Source organism: Ochotona princeps, chromosome 16 (assembly GCF_030435755.1).
Source record: "Ochotona princeps isolate mOchPri1 chromosome 16, mOchPri1.hap1, whole genome shotgun sequence".
Classification (NCBI taxonomy): Eukaryota; Metazoa; Chordata; class Mammalia; order Lagomorpha; family Ochotonidae; genus Ochotona; species Ochotona princeps.
Window position 1 is genome coordinate 9,657,305 of NC_080847.1, and position 26,565 is coordinate 9,683,869.

The following is a 26,565-nucleotide window of genomic DNA, read 5'->3' on the forward strand; positions in this document are numbered from 1 at the left end:
AGGGTGTTGGAGGTCATATCTAATCCCAGGTCTCACTCCTTTTAAAAATCTACAGCATTCCATATATATATATAAAGATCTTCAAAAAAGTTGTGGAAAATAGGTATCATGAAAAAACTGCAGATGGGTACCAGCTTTGTGGTATAGTGATTTGAGCTGCCACCTGCAGTGCTGACATCTCATAGTATAGTCATGACTGCTCCACCTCTGATCTGGTGCCCTTTTAAACTATCAATATTCTTTGTGTTTTAGGATGCACATTCACAGGGTGAAGTGGTGTCATGTTTGGAGAAGGGCCTGGTGAAAGAGGCTGAAGAGAAGGAACCCAAGGTTCAAGTGTCTGAACTGTGCAAGAAGGCGATTCTTCGCGTGGCTGAGCTGTCCTCCGATGACTTCCATCTGGACCGGCATTTGTATTTCGCTTGCCGAGATGACCGTGAGCGTTTTTGTGAAAATGTGAGTTAGTTCAGAAGCTGTTCTTCTTTTCTTCCTTTACTTTCTAAACATCATACTTTCTGTACTACCAAGTAAAATGGACTGTCAGAAATGTGAAGTGGAAGGTGCAGTTGGTCCCAGCCTAACAAAATGATCTTGGATGCTCAGCCTTGATGTTCTAGTATCTAGTTAGCACTCAGCTTCTGACGGTCTCAACAGGTGTTTGGTCTGCTTTGTCTTCCTTTTCCATTTTTGTTCTTGGAAATCTGCTTTATATCTGGGCATCTTGTTTTAGCACGGAGTGCTACTTGACCTGCTCAGTGACTTTCACACATTACATATTTATATGTTTCTAGCTAAGGTGAAGAAAATAATAAAGAAACCTCTACCCTTATGACAGGGGCCCAGGGTGGATTATGTATATTTCCCCCTGGCTGCTGTTTGTAGTTAATAAACTCTCAGAGCCACTGGTAAGAGTTTTATTGACTCTAGCATGAAGTGAGAAAGGAGACTGACTCTAACATTCTGTTGGTTCCTTAGTTAACAGTATTTCTGTTTCATCCTGTAACCCTTGACCTTTTGTACCCTAATCAACTAAGTAAGATTATTAAAAATTAAATTTAAAAAAAGCACAATATTTCTGGGAATAAATGACAATAGCCAGACATCATGAAAAATTTACTTCATCTTTATTGCAGTCACTGTTTCTTTCAAAGGCATTTCCATTTTACAAATAGCTAAGACATTTGCTCACAAGTACGATTACAAGTTAATGTAAATTTCTTTACGAGATTGTGGATGATACAAAGTGTAACTAAAGTATGATCTGTCTTACAGACACAAGCTGGTGAAGGCAGAGTGTATAAGTGCCTATTTAACCATAAATTTGAAGAATCCATGAGTGAAAAGGTCAGTATTTGAAACAAGCAAATATTTCCGTAATTTTCTGAAGTTTTCTCAGATCTTTCTAATATTAGGAGAAAACAAGAATGTTAATTTATTTATTTGAAAGGCAGAGCTACAGATGATGGGCGGGGGGCATTGATGGGGACACGCATCACTACCCATATGGCCACAATAGGCAGGGCTGGCCCAGGCAGAAGCCAGGAACCTGAGGTCCTGTCCAGTTCTGCCACATAGTGGCAGTGGCCCAAGGACCTGAGCCATCTTCTGATGCTTTTCCAGGTGCATTAGAAGCTGGATTAGATGTCGAGCAGCCAGGACTTGAACTGATCCTCTTGTGGGATGTCAGCATACAAAAGCTTAACCCTCTGCACCACAGCACCATTAAAATTTACGGCACAGATGTTGTTGAGTTGGAAAACAATTCTTTCTATCAATTCTATCAATCTGGTGTCTACCAGACAGTTAGATGTTTGGGACAGCTGCTGGTGAAACAACAACAGTGAACCAGCAGTTGACTCTAGAATTTCAAGGCCCCCAGCCAAGTGCCATGACTCAATGGCTAGAACCTCACCTTGTAAGAGCTGGGATCCCATGTGGGTGCTCTTTTGTGGCCTGGGAGGGCAGTGGAGGATGACCCATGCACCTACATGGGAGACCAGGGAGAAGCTCCTGGCTCCTGGCTCCTGGCTCCTGGCTCCTGGCTCCTGGCTCCTGGCTCCTGGCTCCTGGCTCCTGGCATTGTATCGGCTCAGCTTCAGCCATCACAACCATTTTGGGAATGAACCAGAGGACAGAAGATCTTTCTCTTTGTCTTTCCTGTTCTCTGTAGATCTGCCTTTCCAATAAAATTGAATGGATCTTTTAAAAAAAGAAAAAAGAATTTCAAGGCCCTCCACCTCTTGCCAGAGTACAAAGCATTCTCATGCTGAATTGTAACCACACATGAAGAGGGGCATTTGATCCACACCTGACTGTACCTGCGAGGCACATGAGGGGGACTTACAGCCCTTTGCCCGCTCTTTCCCCAGTGTCGTGAGGCTCTGACAACACGGCAGAAGCTGATCGCCCAGGATTACAAAGTCAGCTACTCACTGGCCAAGTCATGTAAGAGCGACCTCAAGAAATACCGGTGCAACGTGGAAAACCTGCCTCGGTCCCGGGAGGCCAGGCTCTCCTACCTGCTCATGTGCCTGGAGTCGGCTGTGCACAGAGGTGCCCATCTGTTTCTCTTTGTTTCTCACATTGCGTTCCAGGTTCAGGCTTGGAAGCCTTTCATGCCTATAATTGTTAGGTTTCCCATGTATTTGCTCTTAGGCATATTTTTGATTTTTAAAAACTGCCACATTTTTAGGTGAGTCAGGATACGTGATTGAATACATGAGCTTTGGGACAGAGACTCAGCTTCAAAGTATGAGTCTAACACTAAACTAGCTGACTGGGTAGCCACTTTTGTTTTATTATTATTATTATTTTTTAATGATTTAGGTTTTCCCAGAGTGACACTTAGAATTCAGAGAAGTAGAGAGAACTGAGTATATTTTCTCCCACTTGTATCTACAACGACCAGCAAAGATGGGACTGTGGCTGTGTAGCATGATAGTTGTGTTGTTGGTGAGTCGTGCACGGGCAGCGCTTTGTGTTGGGCCAGCTTGGGAGTCTGAGGTCTGGACAGTGTATAGCGCTAGCAGGATGAGCCCACGCCTCTGGCGTCCACACTTGCCTCTTACTGAATCTTTTCTGGAGTTCTAAGCTGTCATGCAGTGGTTGCCGTGGCAGTTGTGTGATGTTCAGGTAGAAGTTTGGATATGTGATGGTTGTTGATCCTCACACTCACCCTTCGTCTGTGTTGTTACTTTGATCCTCACTCAGGGCGGCAGGTAAGCAGTGAGTGCCAGGGGGAGATGCTGGATTACCGACGCATGCTGATGGAGGACTTTTCTTTGAGCCCTGAAATCATCCTAAGCTGCCGGGGGGAGATTGAACACCACTGTTCCGGATTACACCGCAAAGGACGCACCCTGCATTGTCTAATGAAAGTTGTTCGAGGCGAAAAGGGAAACCTTGGGATGAACTGCCAGCAGGCGGTAAGGGGACATTTTCTGTTGCCATTTTGAAAATCATATTTTACCAGCTTGTGCCTCTTCCTGATGTGGTCCCACATTGCTTTGTCTGGAGCTTGTGTGGCATCCCAGTGACCATGAGCTGCTGAGTCCAGGCTTGGAATGTTGTTTCCTCAGGTGTCTCTTGGTCAAAACACGACATGTGCTGCGGAGCAGGAGCCTGAGCCTACAGTAATCAGGGCTCTGAAAGGAAGCCTGTCAGCTTCAAAGTCACACCGTCTTATCACACTGGGTCATCTGTGAATTGCTAGGCCCCTCTTTCTCCACCTTGAACTTTTCAGTCGATTCTATAAAGGCAGTTTCTATATAGAATTCCATAAAGGCAGCCAAGTGCCAGGCTTCAGCTGGGCCTCCTACTTCGGTGTAGTGGTCCAAGGACTTGTGCCATCTGCTGCTGCTGTCACGTGTGCATTAGCATGGAGCCGAATTAGAAGTGAAGCAACCAGGACGCAAACTGGTACCCTTACAGGATCCCCATGTTTCAGGGACAACCCTGTTGCAAATTTAACCCATTATACCACAGCTTTCCTCCCTTTAGTTGGCATTTTTATCAAAAGCTGAATGATCCTTGATTTTTTATTCCTGTGAATTCTATCGAATCAGAATTATATAGTCTGAAACAGTAAATTTCTATGAACTTTTGCTGTGAAGTAAAATTTATTATTAGTTTCTATGACTTAGCCTGATTTTCCCAGGGTAGAGATCACCTCTTATATGGGGACACACACACATCCTGTGGTGGGAAGAACAAGCCAGCGCAGTCCCTTTCCTGGAACACCCAGTGGCTAAAAAGGCAGGCTTCAGGTCTCTGCTGTGGCTTCGCCTTGCCTGGATGGAGTTCCTCAGGAGCGGGCCTTGCTGAAGTCTGTCCTGCACGCCAGTGTTTGTACCCAGCATCCAAACAGGCTTAGTCAGGAGTCAGACTGTGTGGTGTCTGCTTTTCAGCTAAAATTCCCCATGGAACAGTTGGGGCAAAAAACAGTCCATGTTTTTTCCCCTGAGGCTACAGTGTAAGGTGGGGGCAGGGGTAATAGGCTGATTTGACTTTTATTCATTCATTCATTCATTTATATTGGAAAGGCAGATACACAGAGAGGAGGAGAGACAGAGAGGAAGATCTTCCGTCCAATGGGTCACTCCCCAAGCGGCCGCAGTGGCTGGAGCTGCGCCAATCAGGAGCCAGGAGTTTATTCCAGGTCTCCCATGTGGGTGCAGGGTCCCAAGGTTTTGGGCCATGGTCAACTGCTTTCCCAGGCCACAAGCAAGGAACTGGATGGGAAGCAGGGAGCTGGGATATGAACTGGCGCCCATATGGGATCCCAGCGTGTTCAGGGCAAGGACTTTAACCGCTACACTATCACACCAGGCCCTAATTTCTTTATCTTAAAAAATATTTATTTATTTGATACGGAGGGAGAGATGGAAACAGTCTTCATTGGTTCTCTCTCCAGTGGCCAGAGCTAAGCTGGTCAGGAGCCAGGGGCTTCTTCCAGGTCTTCCATCTGGGTGCAGGAGCCCAAGCTCTTGGGCCATCTTTGGGTGCTATCCCGGGGACCTGGACCAGGACTCAAACCAGTATCCATGTGGATACTGATGCTGCAGCCAGTAGCTACACCACAGCTCCAGGTTTAACTTATCCAAGGCACCTCATTTGCCTTTAAGGCTTTTTGAAATTTAGTTTGTTAAAAGAGTAAGTGTCTCAGTGGGTAAGTAGCAGTGAATTCACCCTTTGTGCCCTAAAAGAAAAGTGGTTCCCAGCCCTGAAAGGTAGCTTCCAATAGTGAAATGTGTGGTTTTGCCCACAGTAAATTTAACCATATCGGAAAACACACTTTATTTTTATGGGCGCACGGTTTTAGACTTTACTCACAAAAGCTGAAAGCATAAATGACCCACAGGGAAATACTTGCCTGACTGTGCCACGTCATGTCCATCCTCAGTCAAATTAAGGCATGTTCTTAAGTAATTTGTTTTGAGTATATTTTTTTCCCTTTAACACGGCAGACTTCGGTATCTGTGGTTGGGCATTCATCTTCTCAGTTCTCTGCTTCATTATCTCTGAACAAGTAGTGAACTGTAACACGTAAGAAAAGCTGTCTTAATGAGCACATTCTCCTCCAGAGTTACCATGTGCTGAGTGACTGAGTTCTCATTGGTGGTGGCTAAAGTGGTCTGGGCCCATGCTCTCCTAGGCCAAACAGCACTGCTCAGCAGTCTCTGGACAAATCTTATCTCTGTGGTATTTCCACATTTCTCTAAGTGCATTGGGTTTAGAACTGGTGTTTACATATGTGCAATTCACGTTTTTTGTGTTTATTTCTTGCACTCTGTCACTGAATTCTAGCAACGAAGATTCTCTTGAGTCGCTAGCCTGCTAGTCTCTGTATGGCATTCATTGATACTTTAAGTTTTAATTTTGAGAAGCACCAAGAGAAGCAGACAGATAAAACTCCTTTCTCTAGCTCACTACCTAAATGCCCACAACTGCAAGGCCAAAGTGAGCCGAAAAATCAGTCTGGGTCTCCCATGTGAGTTTCCGGAACACAACTACTTGAGCCATCACCTGCTGCATCCCAGGGTGTTCGGTTAACAGAAACTGAAATTGGACACAGAGCTAAGACTTGGACCCAGATGTTCTACTATGGAATGCTGCTGTCTCAGGCAGATTCTCCACAACTGCATCCCCAAACCACTTCCTCCCCACCCCTCATGTTCTCTTTTAGTAACTGCAGTCTGATATATTCAATGTTAACCTCAAAGTGTGCCTGTCATGGAGATTAGACTGTCAGGATCCTCCATCCCTCAATCCTGTCAGGATTGTATTGGTTTAATCATCTGATTGCCATGATCCTTGGAGAGACTTCCAGATGCCTGTATGGCTTCTAACTTCCTTTAGAAAAGATGTAAATGTTTTGTTTTTTTTTTTTTTGTCGACAAACATAAATGAGATTGCTAATAACTCGACAGCCTTTGGACCAGCAAACTACAGAAAATATATAGCTTCTCCAGATTGCCTCCAAGAATTGGCACAAATAACTTCCCTCCCAGAATATTAGAAATAATTCAAATTTTTCTTATGTTGACAATTGACTTCTTTTAAGATGATGGAACTGAATTTTTATTCCTCCACTTTGCTGTGTTTTGTGTGGTGACTGTGTGCAGGTGCCAACGCCTTCATGTGCTCCCATGGGGGTCTCAGGTCACACACACTCAGGTTAAGGGAGCCTCATGTTGACACTAAACTAGCGACACACAAGGGGGGCTCAAAAATCTTTAACTTGAGAAATAAAAATCCCAAATCTTAAGAATGGTAGTTTCCAAATTTGCTTTCTGTTATTTGAGATTCCTGCCCCAAAACGCCATCTGCTAGCCATCTGTAAGAATAATGGTCTTTTTATGTTTGTGAAATGCTTTACAGTTTACCTTGTCTTTCTCCATACATGATTGTCTTCTGCAGTTAAAGAAACTGAAGCAGTGAGCTTTTTCAACTTGTCCATGTCCTCAAAGCGAGTGTTTGACAAAGCCAGAGCTCTAAGTAACACTCAGGTCTTCTGGTCCGAGATACGGAGCTTTTTCCTCTGCCATCCCAGCTGCTTTCTCAAAGATAGAAAAGCCAAACATGAGACACCTGTTCTCATGACCTTTTACTTTATTCTGTGACAAAAGATGATCCAAGCGAAAGTAAATAGTGACTGTTCTCATTTCCAACTGCAGAAAGGTCTGCTTCTGTCTATTAGAATGAACGTGGTTTGGTTTACTTGCTGGTTGTACCAGAATAACCAAGGGGAAAAATGGTAAATTATAAAATGTATTTTCTTGATTTCTGTAATTGTTATTTTTCTAAATTAAACTAAATGTCCTCTGTCTTTAGTAAAACAGAGGAGTGTGAGTGTGTTTAAGATTTATTTTTTTATTTTTTTTTAAAGATTTATTTATTTTATTACAAAGTCAGATATACAGAGAGGAGGAGAGACAGAGAGGAAGATCTTCCGTCCGATGATTCACTCCCCAAGTGAGCCGCAACGGGCCGGTGCGCGCCAATCCGATGCCGGGAACCAGGAACCTCTTCTGGGTCTCCCATGCGGGTGCAGTGTCCTAATGGGCCGTCCTCGACTGCTTTCCCAGACCACAAGCAGGGAGCTGGATGGGAAGTGGAGCTGCCGGGATTAGAACCGGCGCCCACATGGGATCCCGGGGCGTTCAAGGCGAGGACTTTAGCCACTAGGCCACGCTGCCGGGCCCAAGATTTATTTATTTGAAAAATCAGAGTGACAGAGATCTCCCTTCCTAAAATTTCCAACACAGCAAGGGCTGGGCCAGGTTGAAGGCAGGAGCCAAAAACTCCATTCAGGCGGTGGCTGGTGGGAATTCAACTACACCATCATCTGGTGTTTCCCAGTTACATTAGCAGGGAGCTGAATTGGAGTCGCACAGCAGCCAGAACTGCAACCAGACATTCTCATATGACATGTGAGAATTCCAAGGCCGAGAGTACGTTTGTTTTATACTTGTGTCATTGCCTGAAGTTTCACATTTTAGATCTTTCTGACCAAATGGGTCTCTGACTGGAGTCGTCTTCTCCACTCACTTCTAACTTGGCCCTGAGTGTCATCTTTGTCTTCATAATTTCTATTGTAAGCATCTCTTGTTTATGTCCTGGAATGGTCAGGACAGGTACGCAAGCGGTCCTCACAGTGATTTAAGCAGAACACCTTTCAGGAAGGCAGAGAAGCCACATCGCGAAGTCTGTGGCAGGAGCTCCTCAGCTTGCCCAGCGGCACCTGGAGCACCTGTTCAGAGCATGTAGTGATGTGCCAGGCGGAGCAGCTGCTTGTATGAAGAGATGTTCTTCCCTGATGCACTAGTGACTTTCTGCCTGCCTTCTTTTTTACTCTAGCTCCAAACACTGATTCAGGAGACTGACCCCGGGGCCGATTACCGCATTGATCGAGCTTTGAATGAAGCCTGTGAATCTGTAATACAGACAGCCTGCAAACACATACGATCCGGAGACCCAATGTAGGTTTGCTCATCTCTGGTATTAATCCATCTGGTGTTTGACTTGACAACACAGAAAGCATCCCCCTGCCCCATATGACTTTTGAGCGGTTTACAGCATGCCTGAAATTTTGCTGTACAAAGAACACATCGTAGCTTGTGTCAAAACTAGTGTTGTCATTGCAACTTCAGGTTTCTCTTATCTGTGGTGAAGACACACCTAAACCCAGCAGTGTGGTGATGTTTGCGGAGCACATATGGACTTGTCTTTTATGTTAAGTCACTAAATAAATGCATTTAACGGTCAAGTACGTACGAGAGCACATATGGACTTGTCTTTTATGTTAAGTCACTAAATAAATGCATTTAACGGTCATGTACGTACGAGAGAAGCACTCCGGATAAGGTGACACATAGATAGGCCTCTGTGCTTTTCATCCTGTTTACTATATATTGACTCTTGTGCACTGGCTGCTTGATAATCATCAGAAAATAGTCAATTATAACTGAAATAGGAAACAGAATATGATACTTGGAGTTTGTGTTCATGGGCAAAATAAACACTAGTCTCATCCAAGAACTCAGGACGCTGAACAGATGCTATCATAAAGTATTTGATTTTCATACATTACTGTGATTTCATGTAATCTGAAAACCAAGTTGCTAGTAAGAGCAGGTTTCCCATTCCATAAAAGCCTGTAGCTGGCAGTACCAAAAGGCAAAGTGTGTAGAGTCCGTGTTTGTCATTGTTTTGTGCAAACTCCTGCTATCCAGGCTCTGTGGAGGAACCGAAAGACAGGGCCATTTTCCTTAATTTTTAAAAACGATTTTATTTTGTTTGTTTAGAAGGCAGTATGACCAAGAAAGGGAGAGCAAGATTATCCTAATTTACTCATGTGCTCCCAGCGGTCAGGGATGGGCCAGGCCAAAGCCAGGAACTCCATTCAGTTCCCCACTTGAGTGGCAGAGGCCCAAGTACTTGAGCCATCATCTGCTGCTTGCCAAGGCACATTATCACAGAGCTGAATCCCAAGTGGAGCAGCAGGAACTCCAGTCAGCACTCTGACGTGGGATTCTGGCATCACCGACAGCAGCTCAACCTGCTGTGCCACAACACCAAGCACATTTCTGTATGTTTTTGTGTTTTTAGATGAGACAGACACTAACTAGGATCACTTACCAATATAGAAGTAACAACGCCAAACAGGGGAGAGAGGAGGGACAGGTTGAAGTAGGTGAAAGGTAGTCTCACCTGCATGCACTGCATGGACTTTTTCTGGGTCCGGATTTAAATAACACATAAAAGACATGAAATAGTTGGAAAATTTTGACAACAATCATAATCTTATGTGACATTAGGATGTTTTATTAATTTGTTGATGCTGTGCCAATGGTATTCTCATTTTAGAGAAGCGTTCTGAAGTGTATTTCCTAATGAAATGATAAGGTGTCTGGGATCTGCTTAGAATATCAGCAGGAGATGCTAGAGTTTAGATAAAGCCCTGGAGAGGAAAGGTGGCTGTTACATGGGTGCTGCTGTGTGCACTGGGAAATTTTCCTAATCAACAGTTACAAAACAAAGCAGATCCCGTGCACCCTGAGTCCCGAGTGGTAAGCAGCTATGAAACTGATGGCAGTGTCGCTGTCTGGTTCAGTTGAGTGATCCTCAGGAAAATTAATGCAGAACGCTTGTCTCTTCCATTCCGGCTGCTTGGTGGCTAGGATCCTCTCGTGCCTGATGGAGCATTTGTACACAGAGAAGATGGTGGAAGATTGTGAGCACCGTCTCTTGGAGCTGCAGTACTTCATCTCCCGAGATTGGAAGTGAGTATTTTGAAGGGAGAGCAAGTGTATTGCCTCAGACTATTCCACTGTTTCATCACCGTCACCCGTGAGTTTGAAAATAATCAGCAGGGAATTATCTTTTGAAATTATAGGGTAGCTATTAATGTACTCCATTCCCTGCTTCTCATCCTACTCCCCCCCCCCCAAAAAAAAAGAAACCAAAAAGGCAGATTATTAGAAAGACAGGTTTACAGAGAGAAGGAGACTCAGAAAGATCTTCCATCCACTGGTCCACTCTCCAAGTGGCTGCAGTGACCAGAGCTGAGCCAAACGGGAGCCAGGAGCTTCCTCTGGGTCTCCCAAGCAGGTGCAGGGTCCCCAGGGCTTGGGCATCCACCACTGCTTTCCCAGGCCGTAAGCAGGGAGCTGGATGGGAAGTGGAGCATCCAGGATATGAACTGGCACTCATGGGATTCCAGTGGATGCAAGGCAAGGAGTTAGCCACTAGGCTACTGTGCTGGGCCCAACAACATGTTCTTTATTACTTTCAGAGCAAAGTCAGAGCCACTGCCAGTTTGTCCTAAACATCCTTGTCACCATTGGAGTCAGGGTGAAAGTGCTCTGTTACCACAGAAATCTCTAGAAACAACTCAGGCACCAGTGGGCACAGCAAAAGCATCTCCCAATACAACTAAGAAGATCATAACGCATCCGTATCTTTATTGATTTGTACTCAGTATGGGAACTGGCTTTTATTTCTTTTAACTATTCAAAGTTATTGTTTGTGTTGTCGTAAGCAAATCTTTTCTGTAAGTTTTAATTTAATTCTCTTAATTTCCTTCTCATCCTGTTACCAAAGAAGTGGGGGGGGAGGGAGTGCGTGGTGGAAGAGCAGGCTCTGTTAACCTGAGAATCACCCAGTCGGCCTGGGTCCTGCCACCCCCTGCAGTGCAGCCCGGCGCCTCTGGGCGCCTCTGCCTGCTGCTCCGCTTCCCCAGGCTCAGCTGCTTCCTGCCTCAGTTGTCTAGCCGTGGAACTGGGCTCATAACTTTTTCTGGAATCCATGTATGTATCACTCATGTAGAAGAAGATTGAGTGTGGTTTTGTTCCTGTTATTTCAGCTTAGCTTTGGAAAGGAGTATAAATAGATGGGAAGCATTTACCCTATGCTTGCTCGGGCCAGTAATTTACTAAGTGTACCACCTTAGTCAAAATCCTGCTGTCTCCTTTGACACCTTCCCTCCTCATTAAAAACAATGCTTTGTATTATTAAAAAGCACTCAATATTTACAAGCTGCTTCCCCCAGTCAATAGTCCTCCCACCTAAAGTTAATAATATAATGTGGACAAAATTAAGCATCCCTTAGTCTTACTTTGGGGAGAAGCAGGGTTATTGCCTAATCCACTGTCCCTAAATTGGAAATTATGTCAGGTTCTGTAAATCAGTGAGCATGCTCAGGTAAGTGAAAGAACAAATGGGAAAAAGAATGCTTTTGCAAGAAAGTCAGATTGGAGACTGTTTCTCTGGCCATTTTTCTGATCTCACAGAGTCCAGTGTATCAAGTAGGATTGAACCTCATTTCTACTTAGAAAAAAAGTGCTAAGCAAAGAAAGCTGTGCCTTGCCTGGTGGTGGCTGTTACCCTGTTTTTGTTGTTGTTGTTGTTGTTGTTGTTGTTTTAAGATTTATTTTATTTTTATTACAAAGTCAGATATACTGAGAGGAGGAGAGATAGAGAGGAAGTGGAGCTGCCGGGATTAGAACCAGCAGCCATATGGGATCAAGGCGAGGACCTTAGCCACTAGGCCACACTGCCAAGCCCACCCTGTTTTGTTTTCAGCCAGGGTGTCTGTGTGTAATGGCAGTGTGAGGTCTCTCACTTAGCCAAAGTGACATCTTTGAGGCAGACCTTACTCTTGCACGAGGGTTAGCTAACTCGTACATATCGGCCATGCTGTGTGATTTAAGAACACAAATCAGGAGTGTACTTTTGCCGTCTTCTGTCTCCACTGCCCCAGAGTGGTCATCAGCAAGTACTGGGTGTGTGCTGGAAAGGAAGTGTAGGAAGCAGTGGTCACCCCTGGCCTCTCATCCTCACAGGCTGGACCCCGTCCTCTACCGCAAGTGCCAAGGAGATGCTTCTCGCCTTTGCCACACCCACGGCTGGAACGAGACCAGTGAACTCATGCCTCCTGGCGCCGTGTTCTCCTGTTTGTATAGACACGCCTACCGCACTGAAGAGCAGGGAAGAAGGGTATGTGTCCACATTGGCCCCATTTCTTCTCACCATCCTGTGTTTCTCAGTAACTTGCTATGATTTCCCGATTCGTCACCAAGGAAAACTTGTTTAGTGTATTGGGTGGGGAGAGGTTGCTCACTAGCAGAGCTGCTTCGTTCGGCTGCACTTGCCCTACCGGCTTCTTTCCACCTGGCTTTATGTTTCTGACAAAGTGATTAGGGGAAACTTCCAGGTTTTTTTTTCTTCAAATTACCGCAATCTGAATCACAGATGGGCAATTAAATTCTGCTGTCCTAACTTTATTTAGCTTTAAAGATCCATTAGAAGCTTTTAGCCAGGATACAAATGGTTCCTCAGGCTTCTGTCCTTGGCAGCTGAACTCATAATGTGATATTGATGAGGCTTCCCCGACAGCTCGCTGGTAGCAACGGAAGCCTCCATCCACACCCTGTCTCTCGGTCACTGCCTTTCCCGACTGCTGCCTTTCGCAGCATATTCTGAGGTGCTTGGCCCTGGGTGCCACACTGATAGTGCTGCTGGCTCGCCCCCTCTGAGATACTGAGTCACCGGTCCTTCCTGCTTGGTTACAGAAGTACAGTGGTACTTCTTCACATGCATGCTTGCAAAGACCCTTCTGAGCTTCACGTGGAAGCCTTGCGTCTGAGACCCATTGCTACCCCTCATGTAGGGAAGCAGTGTTGTGTTTCAGTAACTGCATTCCTGGCCCAAAGTTTCTTCTCTTAGAAATGAAGAAAGGATTACAATGTGGTACATAAGCTTTTTTTTTTTTTAATGGAAATGAATTTCACGTAATGTGAAGTTTACTGTTTTGAAGAAAGTTAATGGTTTTTACTGCATTCATACAATGTGTGTGATCACCATCTCTGTCTAGTTTAAAAATACTCCATGACTCCAAAAGGAACCCCATGCCTACAAAGCAGTTTATCTTGCATGATGGAGAGACTGGCCATCCCCGTCCGGATCAGCTTTCTGCCAGTTTCCTCCCCTGCTAATCCTGCCACCCTCATGCAGAGGAGTTGGTCCCTGGGTAGGTCAGTTTGAACTCACTGCTCCCAACCAAGTGTGTATTTTCTGTAGAACTGGATCTGCATTCCACATTGCATTCACAGAATGAAAAAGTAATTTTGCTAAATAAACAGTAAACTGTCTAATCTTACTGAATCCAGTTTACTTTTATCAAGATTGTCTCAGAAAAGGATTTTGTTTCATGTAGTAGATTAGAAAACGTGTGTGTAGTTGCACTCTAGAGATAAGGATGGTTAGACTCCTGGAACACTTAGCTCTGGTTCTAGAAAAAAATCAGATGTATGAAATTTGGTAGATAAAGTACAGCAAATTTGATCTAGTATCTTCATGTATATGCACATATCAAACAATCCATGGAAAATTGAATTGAAAATTAATTGTGGTACAAAATTTGAAATCCACAGCATCCAAGGACTGTTCAGATACTCAAGGGGGAAAGATTTTTTTCAGTAAATAAAATCAAGAACATACGTGACGAATGCATGGTCTAAAAAAAAAAAGAAGGAAACAACTATTTCAGATTTTTTTTGCACTTATTTTTTAATTCCATTTTGCACAAGCTTTCGCAGCGTGCTCAGCCTTGATGTGTTCCTGTAACGTCCCCTGCTCCTTCTGTGTCATGCAGCTCTCCCGTGAGTGCCGTGCTGAAGTCCAGAGGATCCTGCACCAGCGGGCCATGGATGTGAAACTGGACCCGGCCCTGCAGGATAAATGCCTGATTGATCTGGGGAAATGGTGTAGTGAGAAGACAGAGACGGGGCAGGTGAGTGACAAGATTTTGCCTCTTTCTTATTTTTACAAGCTACAGTAAGTCCTTTTATGCGAGGAAAGTGTCAGTATATACATTGTACATAAAGATTGTTATATAAATAGAATGGATTCCCTAGAATGGCTGTGCAAGACAGGAAGAAATGTAATTGTTTTCTCAATTTAATCTGGCTGGGCATGTATTTCCATTCAATTCTAACCTGTCTATACAGGCATAAATAGAAAGAAGGAATAGCCCCCCTAGTTACCTGCATGCCATGGGCGGTTTCTGTGAAAGGCATGCCTAGTCTGAGAAGGACAAAGATGCAGTAGCACAGATTACCTGGGAAGGTGGTCCTCTGCACAGACCTCGGCTTCCAAGGCCCAGACTAGAGAACACCAGGTTCCTAAGGCCCAGTCTGCCCGTCTGTTTTGGAATTCCCCCAAAGGGTCTGTTTGATGTGGCTGGATTAGAACCTCAGATCTGGCTGGCAGAAGCTGTCAACTCTGTGTTGTTCCAGACTCCAGGTGCCACCTGCCTTGCCTGTGAATAGGCTTAAAGTAATCCATGTCTGATGATCTTTATCAAGTGTGTATTTTAGATCAGAAGTAAGAATGATCAAAACACAGAATAGCGGGGCGTTGATAGAGTAGGGGAAAAGCCTTTTAAGATTTTTTAGACTGCGAGCATATCTGGGGATCTGTTCTTGTTAGATTCATAAATTGGGCCGTATGGGGGATTTACAAGTAAAATCACCCTTTGGCCTCCTTTCTCTGCTAAACCAAGTAATTTTCTTTTGAACAGTATTGATTTTGAGGAATGACATGAAGCTTTTTTGTTCTGGTCATGGTATTCTAAAAGAGAAAAGGAGCAGTGGTGTCTTGGCTGCCGCTCTCTGTTTATGTGCCTGCTAAATGCCACGGGCTTGCCTTCCTGTCTGCAGGAGCTTGAGTGCCTCCAGGACCATCTGGATGACTTGGCTGTGGAATGTAGAGATATAGTCGGCAACCTCACCGAGCTAGAGTCCGAGGTAAGTGGCCTGCGATGCCTCTGAGAACAGGGCCTGCCAGCGCCGAGCCTGCTCTGCTTACTTCTGCTGTGAGTAGAAATCAAAAGAAATCTAATCAGATGCTCCCTGTTTGCTTTACAAAGAAATGTACTATGTTGCCTCCTGGCTTCTTCCCTCTTCTCTAGAAAAACATTCTATGCAGTTAGCCCTTGGTTTTCCTCGTGAGTTAGCCCAGCGATTACACCTTTGCTGGAAGACCACTTGGCCACTGTCCTCCCACTGAAGGGTGGCCCACTGAGGGGCATTCCTGTCAGAATGCTTAGCAGTGTCTGGGTGTTTAATGCAGTAAAAGCCTGAAACTCCCAGAAGAACCTGGAACACAGAAGACAAGTTTATCCCTGTTGCATCCTGAGACCCACTAAAATTAAAAAAATGAAATTTCAGAAACCTTATGCATGGACATATTGTCTGCGAATACAGAGGTTATTAGCCTAGCAGGAGTGCAGGTAAGGATGTCAGTGATGTGGTGGGCCCTGCTGGGGATGCCACTGCCCCAGTTCATCTGCTTCAGACTTTGCTTCCTAGCAGTGTGCCTGGCAGGCAGTGACTAATGGCGCAAGAGCTTGGTCCTCTGACACCTTGTCTTCTAAATGAAAAATAAACTTCTTTGTTGTCGTTGTTAAAAAGACTCCACTCTGAAAGCAATACAAGAACAGAAGTTACAGAAATGGAGAGTTGCCTTGTTTTTTATCACACACTTTTTGTGCTATTTGAATTGTCCAAATTGGCAGTATGTAGTTACATTTCCCACCTGGTCCTTTATTGATTTGTAACTTTCAAAGGTGTGCTGCCTCCTCTCAGCCTTCTGTCATTTCTCATTGTCCTGTGGGTTTACAAGGACATCTGTGGGTGCACAGCTCCTGAACAGAAGATGCTGTGGAGCAGTAGTGAAGGCGTGTGTGTGCGTCCCTGTCACAGTGGCTTGCCCTCTGTTTGAAGCCCTGGCCTGCTGTAGGAACTTATCACTGACCCTATCTTCATTTTGAACTGTGAGCATTAAAAACAAACAAAAACTCCAATGGTTATTTCCCCCTCTTTTCTTAATTCTGGCTTCTTTTTGGTTTGGGCATGAGGGGAATTTACAGAAAAAAAAAATCTGTCTTCCAGAGAATGGTGGAGGAATGTTTCTGCCTGATGGGCCTTGCCTGGCATAAGGACCGGGGTCCTCCCCAGGTGGACACACTTCGTTATTTGCCCTTCAGATGCTACTGATTGTGAAAGAGAAACTCCACTTCCTCCAGCCCTGGCTCTTTCTAAAACAGAATTATTAAGGTATTTCATCTTTTACAGGATATTCAAATCGAAGCCTTGCTGATGAGAGCCTGCGAGCCCATCATTCAGAACTTCTGCCATGTAAGTGACACCTGGGGAATTCCCTGGGACCGGGACCCTGAGTATGTTGGACTCTGTTCTCAGTGTGTGTTACTCCAGAGTGACAGCCAGCTTTGACAAGTTGAGATTGAAAATATAAACAATTTCCCAAGAGAGGTGCCACTATCCTGAGAAACCTTGTTTGATGAGCCTTTGAAGGGTCCAGCAGGTGTGTGGTTAGTAGCAGTCACAGAGATGGCCTTTGCAGCGAAGGGCTGTCACTTCCCAGACAGCAGCCCAGCAGCTGTCAGCAGCAACAGTGACTTCCCCTGCCAGCTCTCTCCTCATACTTTAAGACTGAGTGAATTCTGTTCCTGTATTAGCTGTTCAACTCATTGAAAAAGCTCAATTGTGACTGTTAGATTCTACAGAGCAAGGAGCTTTATGTTTGTCACCCTGTGAAGACCATGAAAGGCACTGGTCATGTGTGTGCTTTCCTCCTGCAGAACACCTGCCATGTGCGTTTCATTCTGCCAGGTGTTTGCTTGTGGTTTCTCAGGTTCATTTTTGCTGTAACTTACAGAATGTGTCTTCCTTCTGAAGGCCTCTAGAATCTGTCCTGGTTGCGTGGTTCATGGTCCAAGCTGCAGGCTTTGTTCATCACCTGTTACAAAAGAGGAATAAATGTGCCCTGTCTTCACTAGGACGTGGCAGATAACCAGATAGACTCGGGGGACCTGATGGAGTGTCTGATTCAGAACAAACACCAGAAGGAAATGAACGAGAAGTGTGCCATTGGAGTCACCCACTTCCAGCTGGTGAGTGACATCCGGCTGTCGATCCGGTCCCTGCCACCTGGTACTTGCTGAATCCCTCCTTGTTGTGAACGTTCACTCTTTCCAAACGCATATCCTGTTGCTGCTTGTTCTTAGCAAAGGCAGTTTTCTCCTGCTGTGGCCAGGCACTCGGTTAGGCCCTTGAAATTCAGCAGTGATGAGTCTGGTGGGGACTGAGACAGGTGAGCAGGCATCTGCTGCTATAGGCACTACACTTGGTGAGGAATGTTAGCCTCCCCTTCCATGTCCTCACTGAAACCGTTGTGTCTTTGTACTGATTTTGTGCAAATACACTGAACTCTGAGCCTTTTTTCTTTTAAATTAGACCATCCTCTTGACAATTAGCACATGTACTTGAGGGAGGGAACTTCCTTCTAAGAAGTAGCAGTCTGGCCAGCTGTAGTAATGACCTGTCCCCAGGGCCCAGGGCCTCGCTGATTATGCATTCCATGAGTGCCTGGCACTGGGAGACGGTGAGATGGCATACAGATACACATGTAGTCTCCAGGGCTCCTGTGAAGAGAAACAAAACAGAGCAAGGGCTGCAGGGAAAGAGGGTCACAAATGGAAGTGCTTCAGTAGACATCTCAAGGACGTAGCAGAGCCAGTCACAGGAAAATCTGGGAATGGAGTTCTGAGGGCAAAGGAAGGGGCATATTTGGAATTGGAGTGACAGTGAAGGCTGGGTTCCTGTAGCAAGAGAGGATGAGAGGTGGGCCAGAGTCACCCAGGTCAGAGCCTGCCCTCTTGTAAGTGGGGTCTAAAAGCCTGTGTGAGTAAGATGCCACCCACCAGACTCACTGCAGCCTCCACACACTGCTAACTTACTTTCTCGTCATCTTTCAGGTGCAGATGAAGGACTTCCGGTTCTCTTACAAATTTAAGATGGCATGCAAGGAAGACGTATTGAAACTTTGCCCCAACATAAAAAAGAAGTATGTAGCTTTTAATTGATTTGTTCTGCTTCCCTGAAATCCCTCCAGGATTGTTTATTTCTAGAGTTATACATTTAGTGTTTTGGAACCATGCTTGACCCAAAATATCAAAATTGTAAAATAAAACTGGATAAGGGGAACTACTATGCAAAATTGCTGCTTTTAAAATTGAAAAAAAAAAGCAGTGAGACTCTCAGGAAGATAGCACTTCTGAGTAAATGATGCAGCCTTGTCCTTCCTGGCAGGGTGGACGTGGTGATCTGCCTGAGTACCACCGTGCGCAACGACACTCTGCAGGAAGCCAAGGAGCACCGAGTGTCCCTCAAGTGCCGCAAGCAGCTCCGTGTGGAGGAGCTGGAGATGGTAATGGCAGGGGCTGGCTGGGGGACTGCAGCCTCTGCCACGCTGGTGAAGACAGGCCACCTGTGCTAAGGTTTCACCATGTGACAGCTTCTTGCTTCATTGTTTTGCTAATGTCCATAGAACTTTTTTTACCTAAGTTCCTGAAATTCAGGCTGTCAGATGAGCCATAAATGTGTGAGTTAGTCGCTGGATAGAAGTGCTCCCAAAGATCAAGGCCTTTGCTACTGCCTCTGCTGTAGAGGCGTGTCCCTAGCTGCCCACACGCTGCCTGCCCGGAGCCCCGGGCTTCCCGCTCCAATGTGCATCTCCAGCAAGTATGGGGGAGATTGGGAGAGAACCCTTTTTCCCTTCTGCTTGACTCAGCGTGGAGAGTCTCTTGCCACTCCCTGACCAGGAGCTTTCATCAGGGGATCCCGTGCCCGAAGACCTCACTGACTGCCAGGGGGAAAGCAGTACTGTGAAGGTGTCCACATTGTGCACTACAAGGGACTTCTTGCTTTACTTTTGAGGTAAAGCGAAAATGATAGCTCAGAGACAGCTAAAATAGCTCTGAGGTGTTTAGTGCTAAAATAGCTCTGAGGTGTTTAGTGCTGCGGTATGTAATTACTTCACCTCAGTGCAAGCAAAATTGAGCAATGAAAACCAAGCACCATTAATACCCCCAAAATTACTCAACCCTATTTCTACATGATTTGGTGATTTTTTTAAGTGGCTTGGCCTACATGTGCTGCAATGATAGAGACTTGTTTTAATTTACAAACTTTGGGCCTAGGCCTTTTAATTTAGGAAAAAAAAAAAAAAAGGTAGAACCCTGCCTTGGTACGGTAGTTTTACCTTTGTATTGTGGTTGTCACATTATCGTCTCACAGAAGGACTCCACAGGCCCCTGCTGGGTGGATATGTCATTTTGCTTCACAAGGAAGACATGTCCGAGGCTGTGTAGCAACGTGTGGTAGAATGGAAGTCAGCCAAAAGCTTTCCTGTCTGGGTGCTGCCACTGTCCCTTTGCGGTGTAGACATGTGGTAAATGAGGCTTTAGAATGTTGGACACATAGGACAAGCTCACTTCTCACCACTCCCTCGCATACAGACAGAGGACATCCGCCTGGAGCCAGATCTGTACGAGGCCTGCAAGAGCGACATCAAGAACTACTGTTCCACTGTGCAGTATGGCAACGCACAGGTAACCTTGGCCTTTGTTTTAAATGGAAACATTATGTGAAGCTGGTATTTCCATGACTCCTCCTCTGCCGGTAGGACAGGCCACACTTGTCCTATGCACACGTAGCCCTAGTCTGAAGCTGTCCGGGCTGCCTGTCAGAGCTCCACATTGTGCCCTCCTCTCTGTTTCCTTCCTTTCCTTTGCCTTGCGGTTACTGCAGCCCTCCCACCTTGTCTGCCTGATGTGCATCTGATGATCCTTCCGCAGCTACCTCCTCGCTGTAGCTTTCCCAACACTCAGCAACTCCAAGGACAATTCCATCACACAGAACCTCTTATTAGAGGCCACGTGAGAATCACCTGGGAAACTTTTTTTAAGATTTGTTTGTTTTGGGGGCCATCACCCCAGGCCTTGGGACCCTGCACCCTTGTGGGGTACCTGGAGGAAGTTCCTGGCTCCCTGGCATCTGATCGGCCCAGCACTGGCCGTTGTGGTCCAAGATTTGCTTGTTTGGAAGGCAGAGAGAGATCTTCCTTTCATTGGTTCACTCCCCAAATGGTCGCAACATGCAGGGCTGTATCAGTCTGAAGCCAAGATCTGGGAACTCAATCCCAGGCTCCCACCTAGGTAGCAGGGTCCCAAGCATTTGTGTCATCATCCACTGTGATTCCAGGTGGAAAGCGACAGGGTCCCAAGCACTTGTGTTTTCATCTGCTGTGTTCCCAGGCACACAAGCTAGAGCAGCAGAGCGACTGGCACTGAGTCAGCGCTCTGGCCAAGGGATGCCAGTGTCAGATGCAGTGACTTCACATTGGCCCCTTCATCACTGTTACTTCCACTAGGATGTTGATTTCCCTGGCTTCTGGAGCTCACCCAGGCAGTTGGACCTCTGAGACTGGTCTTCATGTCTCTAACATTCCCTCTGGTGGTCCCCGTAGCTTCCATTTCTTCGTGCTGCATGTGAGGGCTTCTTCAGTCCTGTTTCCCTGCCTCAGTTTATTCTTCAGCTCTGTGCAAGTTGGGTTTTTTTTTTTTTTTGCATTTCTTGGATCTCTATTTGGTTCTTCTTACAGCTCTCTCTCTCTTTTTTTTTTTTTTTTTTTTTTTTTTAAGATTTATTCATTTTATTACAGCCAGATATACACAGAGGAGGAGAGACAGAGAGGAAGATCTTCCGTCCGATGATTCACTCCCCAAGTGAGCCGCAACGGGCCGGTGCGCGCCGATCCGATGCCGGGAACCTGGAACCTCCTCCGGGTCTCCCACGTGGGTGCAGTGTCCCAATGCATTGGGCCGTCCTCGACTGCTTTCCCAGGCCACAAGCAGGGAGCTGGATGGGAAGTGGAGCTGCCGGGATTAGAACCAGCGCCCATATGGGATCCCGGGGCTTTCAAGGCGAGGACTTTAGCCGCTAGGCCACACCGCCGGGCCCAGCTCTCTCTTCTTGATTCTTATCTACTGTTTCCTTCTGAATGGTTCTGAGAATATTTAATGTATTTTTCAGATTGCTCTGATCACCCTATAACTGTAGTCCCTCTGTTTTGAGTCCTTGGTTTATATATGCACGGTCTTCCTTGTAGCATTAGTGTTCCTCACATAGCTGTTGGGTTAGCCATCCCTGATACTTAACCTGAAATCTTACAGATTATTGAATGCCTTAAAGAAAACAAGAAACAGCTGAGCACTCGTTGCCACCAGAAGGTGTTCAAGCTACAGGAGACAGAGATGATGGACCCGGAACTGGACTACACACTCATGAGAGTCTGTAAGCAGATGATAAAGGTAAGAGGTCCAAAACCAAGGGCCAGCACAGGAAAGGTGGAAACAACATCACAGACTGGTGTGCAGCCTGTTTCTGCAGCTGAGACAGCCACCAGCTGTGGTCCCCAGACTGTCAGTGGCCACCTACCCTGGGAGCTTACACAGGCTTGCACCAAGCCCAGGTCTGAGTCAGAGTCTCAGAGAGGGGTGCAGGGACTCTTGTCAGAAACCTTCACATCGTGCTGGTACGTGTTCAGGTTTAAAACTCACAACCTTGACCGAAGGTACACGCATAAAGATGCCAATATAAGATTGGCTTAGTGGGTGATTAGTGGCAGGCACCCTGAGAAAGCCACTACCATTGCCCTTCAGGTGTCAATGCCCACTCTTAGATGTTTCTTTTGTTTAGGTTCCTCTGATTTGCTTACTCCTGTTGGACAGTACGTGGAGATCTCCAGATACGTGGAGATGAACTTTCAGGTTCCAACTCCTTGTTTCAGTTTTCCTTTGAAATCATATGCCACCTTCTCATTCTCTCAAGGCAATTCTAAAGAGAGTTTTGTACATTAGAAGCCTGAATCTCCTTAGCTGGCCTGGTACATTTGAGGATTTTTTGTTTTGCTTGTTTGTTTAATTAGTAATGAAGATTCTATTTAAAAAGAGAGACAGAGAGAGAAGGAAATGAGCTCCCAGGGCTAGCGTTTTGTTTTGTTCATTTTATTTTTTATTAGGAAGTCAGATATACAGAGAGATACATTGAGAAATATCTTCCATCCACTGGTTCACTCCCCGAGTGGCCACAAAGGCCAAAGCTGAGCTGATCCGAAGCTGGTGCCAAAAGCCAGGAGCCTCTTCCTTGTCTTCCATATGGTTGTAGGGTTCCAAGGCTTTAGGCTATCTTCTGCTGTTTTCCCATACCACAAGCAGGTTGCTGGATGGGAAGCGGAGCAGCTGGAATATGAACCAGCGCCCATGTAGGATCCTGGTGGATGAAAGATGAGGAATTAGCCACTAGGCTACTGCGCCAGGCCTGAGACAGTGTTTTGATGCAGCAGACTAAGCCACCTTGCGCTGCTGACGTGTCGTATCAGGCACAGTGTTCTACCTCCAATCCAGCTTCTTGCTGATGTGCCTGAGAAGGCTGCAAATGATGCCCCAAGGACTTGGACCCCTGCCACTCATGTGTGAGGTCAGGAAGCAGTTCTGGAAGATATTATCCTTCTCCCTAAACAAAAGGACAGGAGAGGGGAGGGGATAGACAAATAAATCTCCAGAGGGAAAAGAAAATTCCGCCAACAGGCACTGTCCCTATATTCAGAATGATAGGTTGTAATCACATACACTGAGAGCAGCTGAGAACAGGGTCATGATACTCTAGTGTCCCAATCCGAGTTTGTCATTTAATGTGACAATTAAATTCCTGTGGATTGGCAGACAGAAATGGGACTGATACTTAATCCAAAACTCACTTCTGGCAGGCAGGCCAATACAGCACACGTACACTAGCCGCCCAGCTAGGGGAACCAGATGGTTTTTACCGCACATCCGCGTTCACACTGGGGGATAGCTAAATATGGTTTCAGGGCTAGATGCCCACCAGGTACAGAGTTACATTGGTACCTAAATAATAATGAAGCTCATGGGATGCCATGTAATTTAATAAAGCCATGTGGTTTGGAAATCAGTCCCACACAGAGTAGCAAATAGTGAGGCAGTAGAAAAACTGTGAGAAATACAGTTAAGCTTAAGTAAGAATGACAGAGTTGGGGTGGGCACCTGCTCTGGCCTGGCTGTTCCTCACACTGTGTAGAAGCATCATCACAGATGGGTTCAGTGGAATGACTCTGAAACCTTGTTCCTTTGCAGAGATTCTGCCCGGAAGCAGATTCTAAAACCATGCTGCAGTGCTTAAAGCAAAATAAAAACAGTGAACTGATGGACCCCAAGTGCAAGCAGATGATCACCAAGCGTCAGATCACCCAGAACACAGGTGAACACGCACCCCAGCGCAACACGATGGAGAGGACGTGGGGTCGGCTGAGTCAGCTACAGGGGGAGTCTGATTTCGGTCTCAGTGGGTTTTTTTTGTTGTTGTTTGTTGTTTGTTTTGTTTTGTTTTTTCTCTCTCTGTCTCTCTAAGACTTATTTATTTGAAAGGCCAGATTACAGAGAGAGGTCTTTTCTCCTCTAATTTAATCCCCAAAAGACCACAGCAGCCAGAACTGGGCACAGCTGAAGCCAGGAGCTTCATTCAGGTCTCCCACATTGGTGGCAAGGGCCTAGGCACTGGGGCCACATCTGCTGTTTTCCTAGGTGCTCTAGCACGGAGCTGGATGGGCAGAACAGCTGAGATATACCAGCACCCATAGAGGATGCTGGCATTGTAGGTGACACTGCACCACAACACTGTCCTCCACAACCCCTGGGGATGTCCTTGAGTGAACACATACTGCCGGCTGGCCTCCCATATGGGTGGCAGTCTGAGTTCCCGTTTGCTCTGCTTCTGATGCCACTCCCTGATGGCCTGGGAAAGCAGCAGAAGCTGTCCGAAGTCCTTGGGCCCTGCGCCAATATCAGAGCCCCAGAGACCCAGTAGATGGAGAATCTTTCCCTCTGTGTGTGCGTGCGTATGCATGTGTGTCTCTACCTCTGCCTTTCAAATAAATCTGTAAAAACAAAAACAGTGGCTGTTACCAGGTCATTGACATGTCCCGTACAGGACGGAGGAAATCCGAAAACGTGTAATCCAGTGTGATGCTTTCTCTTGCTGTAGATTACCGCTTAAACCCCGTGCTGAGGAAAGCCTGTAAGGCCGACATACCTAAATTCTGTCACAGTATCCTGACGAAGGCCAAGGACGACTCAGAGCTGGAAGGCCAGGTCATCTCCTGCCTAAAGCTGCGGTATGCTGACCAGGTAAGCTGGGGTTTGTGGTGCTACTTCTGTCCTGGAGCATCCTCTTCTGAAACCCCTAGCTTGCTCCTGTTTTCCCAAGACCTTTTCATGCTTTCCCCAGGCCAGGGGCTCAGGGCCAGGTCAGGGCTGACATGTCCTCCCTCCGTCCTACACAGCGCCTGTCTTCAGACTGCGAAGACCAGATCCGAGTCATCATCCAAGAGTCGGCCCTGGACTACCGACTGGATCCCCAACTCCAGCTGCACTGCTCAGATGAGGTAGGACACGGGCACAGAGCTGGTTGGGGAAAGTCCTCTACTGTCATGTCCCGTCAGACCTGAGTCTGGGGTCCACTGAAGCCGACCTTCTGGGCCCTTTATTGACTGAGTTCCTTGTTCTTGGCAACAGTGAGTTTGGCTTGTGGTGGTCATGTACCCTCCAGTGTTGGTTCCTTATTTCTCTGTTGAGTGAGGGCATTCCTTGGTGCTAGCTGTCCACCCATGAATTGTTCTTTCTTTTCTCTTTATTCTATGTGGTCAACACAGAATGCCCAAATACAGTCGAGAAAGGTTAAAGTGCAAAAGAACAGAAAGGAAGCGTGTCCTTGAAAGTTACTTGGCCTCATAGCCATGTGGAGAACCCTATTCTGCATATGTTAATGTCAGAAGATCAAAGTTAACATGTTTTAAAGAAGCTTACTGTAAAACTTCCCATGCAAAATTAAGTTTATGTCTTTGCTGTGGGCTTTGTTTTCGAGCCCTTCACCCTTCATGTGGGTACTACCAGATTGAAAGTCTGGGTCAGGCGTTTGCTTTTGCTGTTTTACTGGCCCTGTAACCTTCCTCCTGCAGAGCTAGGGACAAGTTCTAGGACAGGCTGCCTCTGGCCAAGGGTAGCAGTAAGGATACAAATGCAATTACCAGTCGGGCAGCCAGTGTAGCAGAAGAGGCATGAAGTCCAGCAGGGAGCTGTGTGACCCCCAGGTCTGGTGATGACAGCGTCACCCCTTGTTGGTGACCCACAGCCAGCCAGCACCGGGGAAGTGCAGGCCTGCTTGGATTCTCCAGCTTGTCACGTGCTTTGGAAACTGCTCATGTCTGTGCTCTGAGTGGAGGCCTTGTTGTTGTCTAAACAGATCTCCAATCTCTGTGCGGAAGAAGCAGCAGCCCAGGAGCAGACAGGCCAAGTGGAGGAGTGTCTCAAAGTGAACCTGCTCAAGATCAAGACAGAAATGTGCAAGAAGGTGACCGCCAGCCCTTCCTTTGCCCTCACTTCCTTCTCTGCCTCTTCTCTCTTCCTTTGTTGCTGAAGTCTGCACATCTAGTCACGAAATCCGCTCCTTTTTCTTTCAGTTAATTCTTTCCCTTTATTTTTAATATTTTTAAAGATTTGCTTATTTGTTTGTTTGTTTTTGTTGGAAAGTCAGATATACAAAGGAGGAGAGACAAGAAGATCTTCCAATCCGATGAGTCTTATTCCCCAAGTGGCCGCAGTGGCCAGAACTGAGCTGATCTGAAGCCAGGTGCCAGGAGCTTCTTCCGCATCTCCCACATGGGTGCAGGGTCCCAAGGCTTCGAGTCATCCTCTGCTGCTTTCCCAGGACACAAGCAGGGAGCTGGATGGGAAGCAGAGCTGCCTGTATATGAACTGGTGCCCATATGGGATCCTGAAGTGTGCAAGGCTAGGACCTTAGTCACTAGGCTGCCGTGCCAGGCCCTTTTAATTTTTTTTTTTTAAGATTCATTTATTTCTTTATTTATTACAAAGTCAGATATACAGAGAGGAGGAGAGACAGAGAGGAAGATCTTCCGTCCAATGATTCACTCCCCAAGTGATTGCAACGGCCGGTGCTGCGCCGATCCGAAACCGGGAACCAGGAACCTCTTCCAGGTCTCCCACACGGGTGCAGGGTCCCAAAGGCTTTGGTCCCAAAGGCTTTGGGCCGTCCTCGACTG

The 26,565-nt window shown here is 46.2% G+C and overlaps 1 protein-coding gene across 1 annotated transcript in view; it reads left to right on the forward strand.

Moving 5' to 3' along the window:
- The window catches only part of GLG1 (golgi glycoprotein 1), a 90,822-nt gene that overhangs the window by 59,032 nt on the left and 5,225 nt on the right, over positions 1 to 26,565 (forward strand). Inside the window, exons 5-23 of the mRNA XM_004584027.2 lie at positions 253 to 456; positions 1,273 to 1,344; positions 2,370 to 2,553; positions 3,211 to 3,425; positions 8,359 to 8,480; positions 10,182 to 10,283; positions 12,345 to 12,498; positions 14,156 to 14,293; positions 15,222 to 15,308; positions 16,638 to 16,700; positions 17,363 to 17,476; positions 18,341 to 18,429; positions 18,675 to 18,792; positions 19,883 to 19,975; positions 21,599 to 21,736; positions 23,582 to 23,705; positions 24,489 to 24,631; positions 24,787 to 24,888; positions 25,746 to 25,853. Coding sequence (XP_004584084.2) covers positions 253 to 456; positions 1,273 to 1,344; positions 2,370 to 2,553; positions 3,211 to 3,425; positions 8,359 to 8,480; positions 10,182 to 10,283; positions 12,345 to 12,498; positions 14,156 to 14,293; positions 15,222 to 15,308; positions 16,638 to 16,700; positions 17,363 to 17,476; positions 18,341 to 18,429; positions 18,675 to 18,792; positions 19,883 to 19,975; positions 21,599 to 21,736; positions 23,582 to 23,705; positions 24,489 to 24,631; positions 24,787 to 24,888; positions 25,746 to 25,853 — 2,370 coding nt within the window. The remainder of the gene's footprint in view (positions 1 to 252; positions 457 to 1,272; positions 1,345 to 2,369; positions 2,554 to 3,210; positions 3,426 to 8,358; positions 8,481 to 10,181; positions 10,284 to 12,344; positions 12,499 to 14,155; positions 14,294 to 15,221; positions 15,309 to 16,637; positions 16,701 to 17,362; positions 17,477 to 18,340; positions 18,430 to 18,674; positions 18,793 to 19,882; positions 19,976 to 21,598; positions 21,737 to 23,581; positions 23,706 to 24,488; positions 24,632 to 24,786; positions 24,889 to 25,745; positions 25,854 to 26,565) is intronic.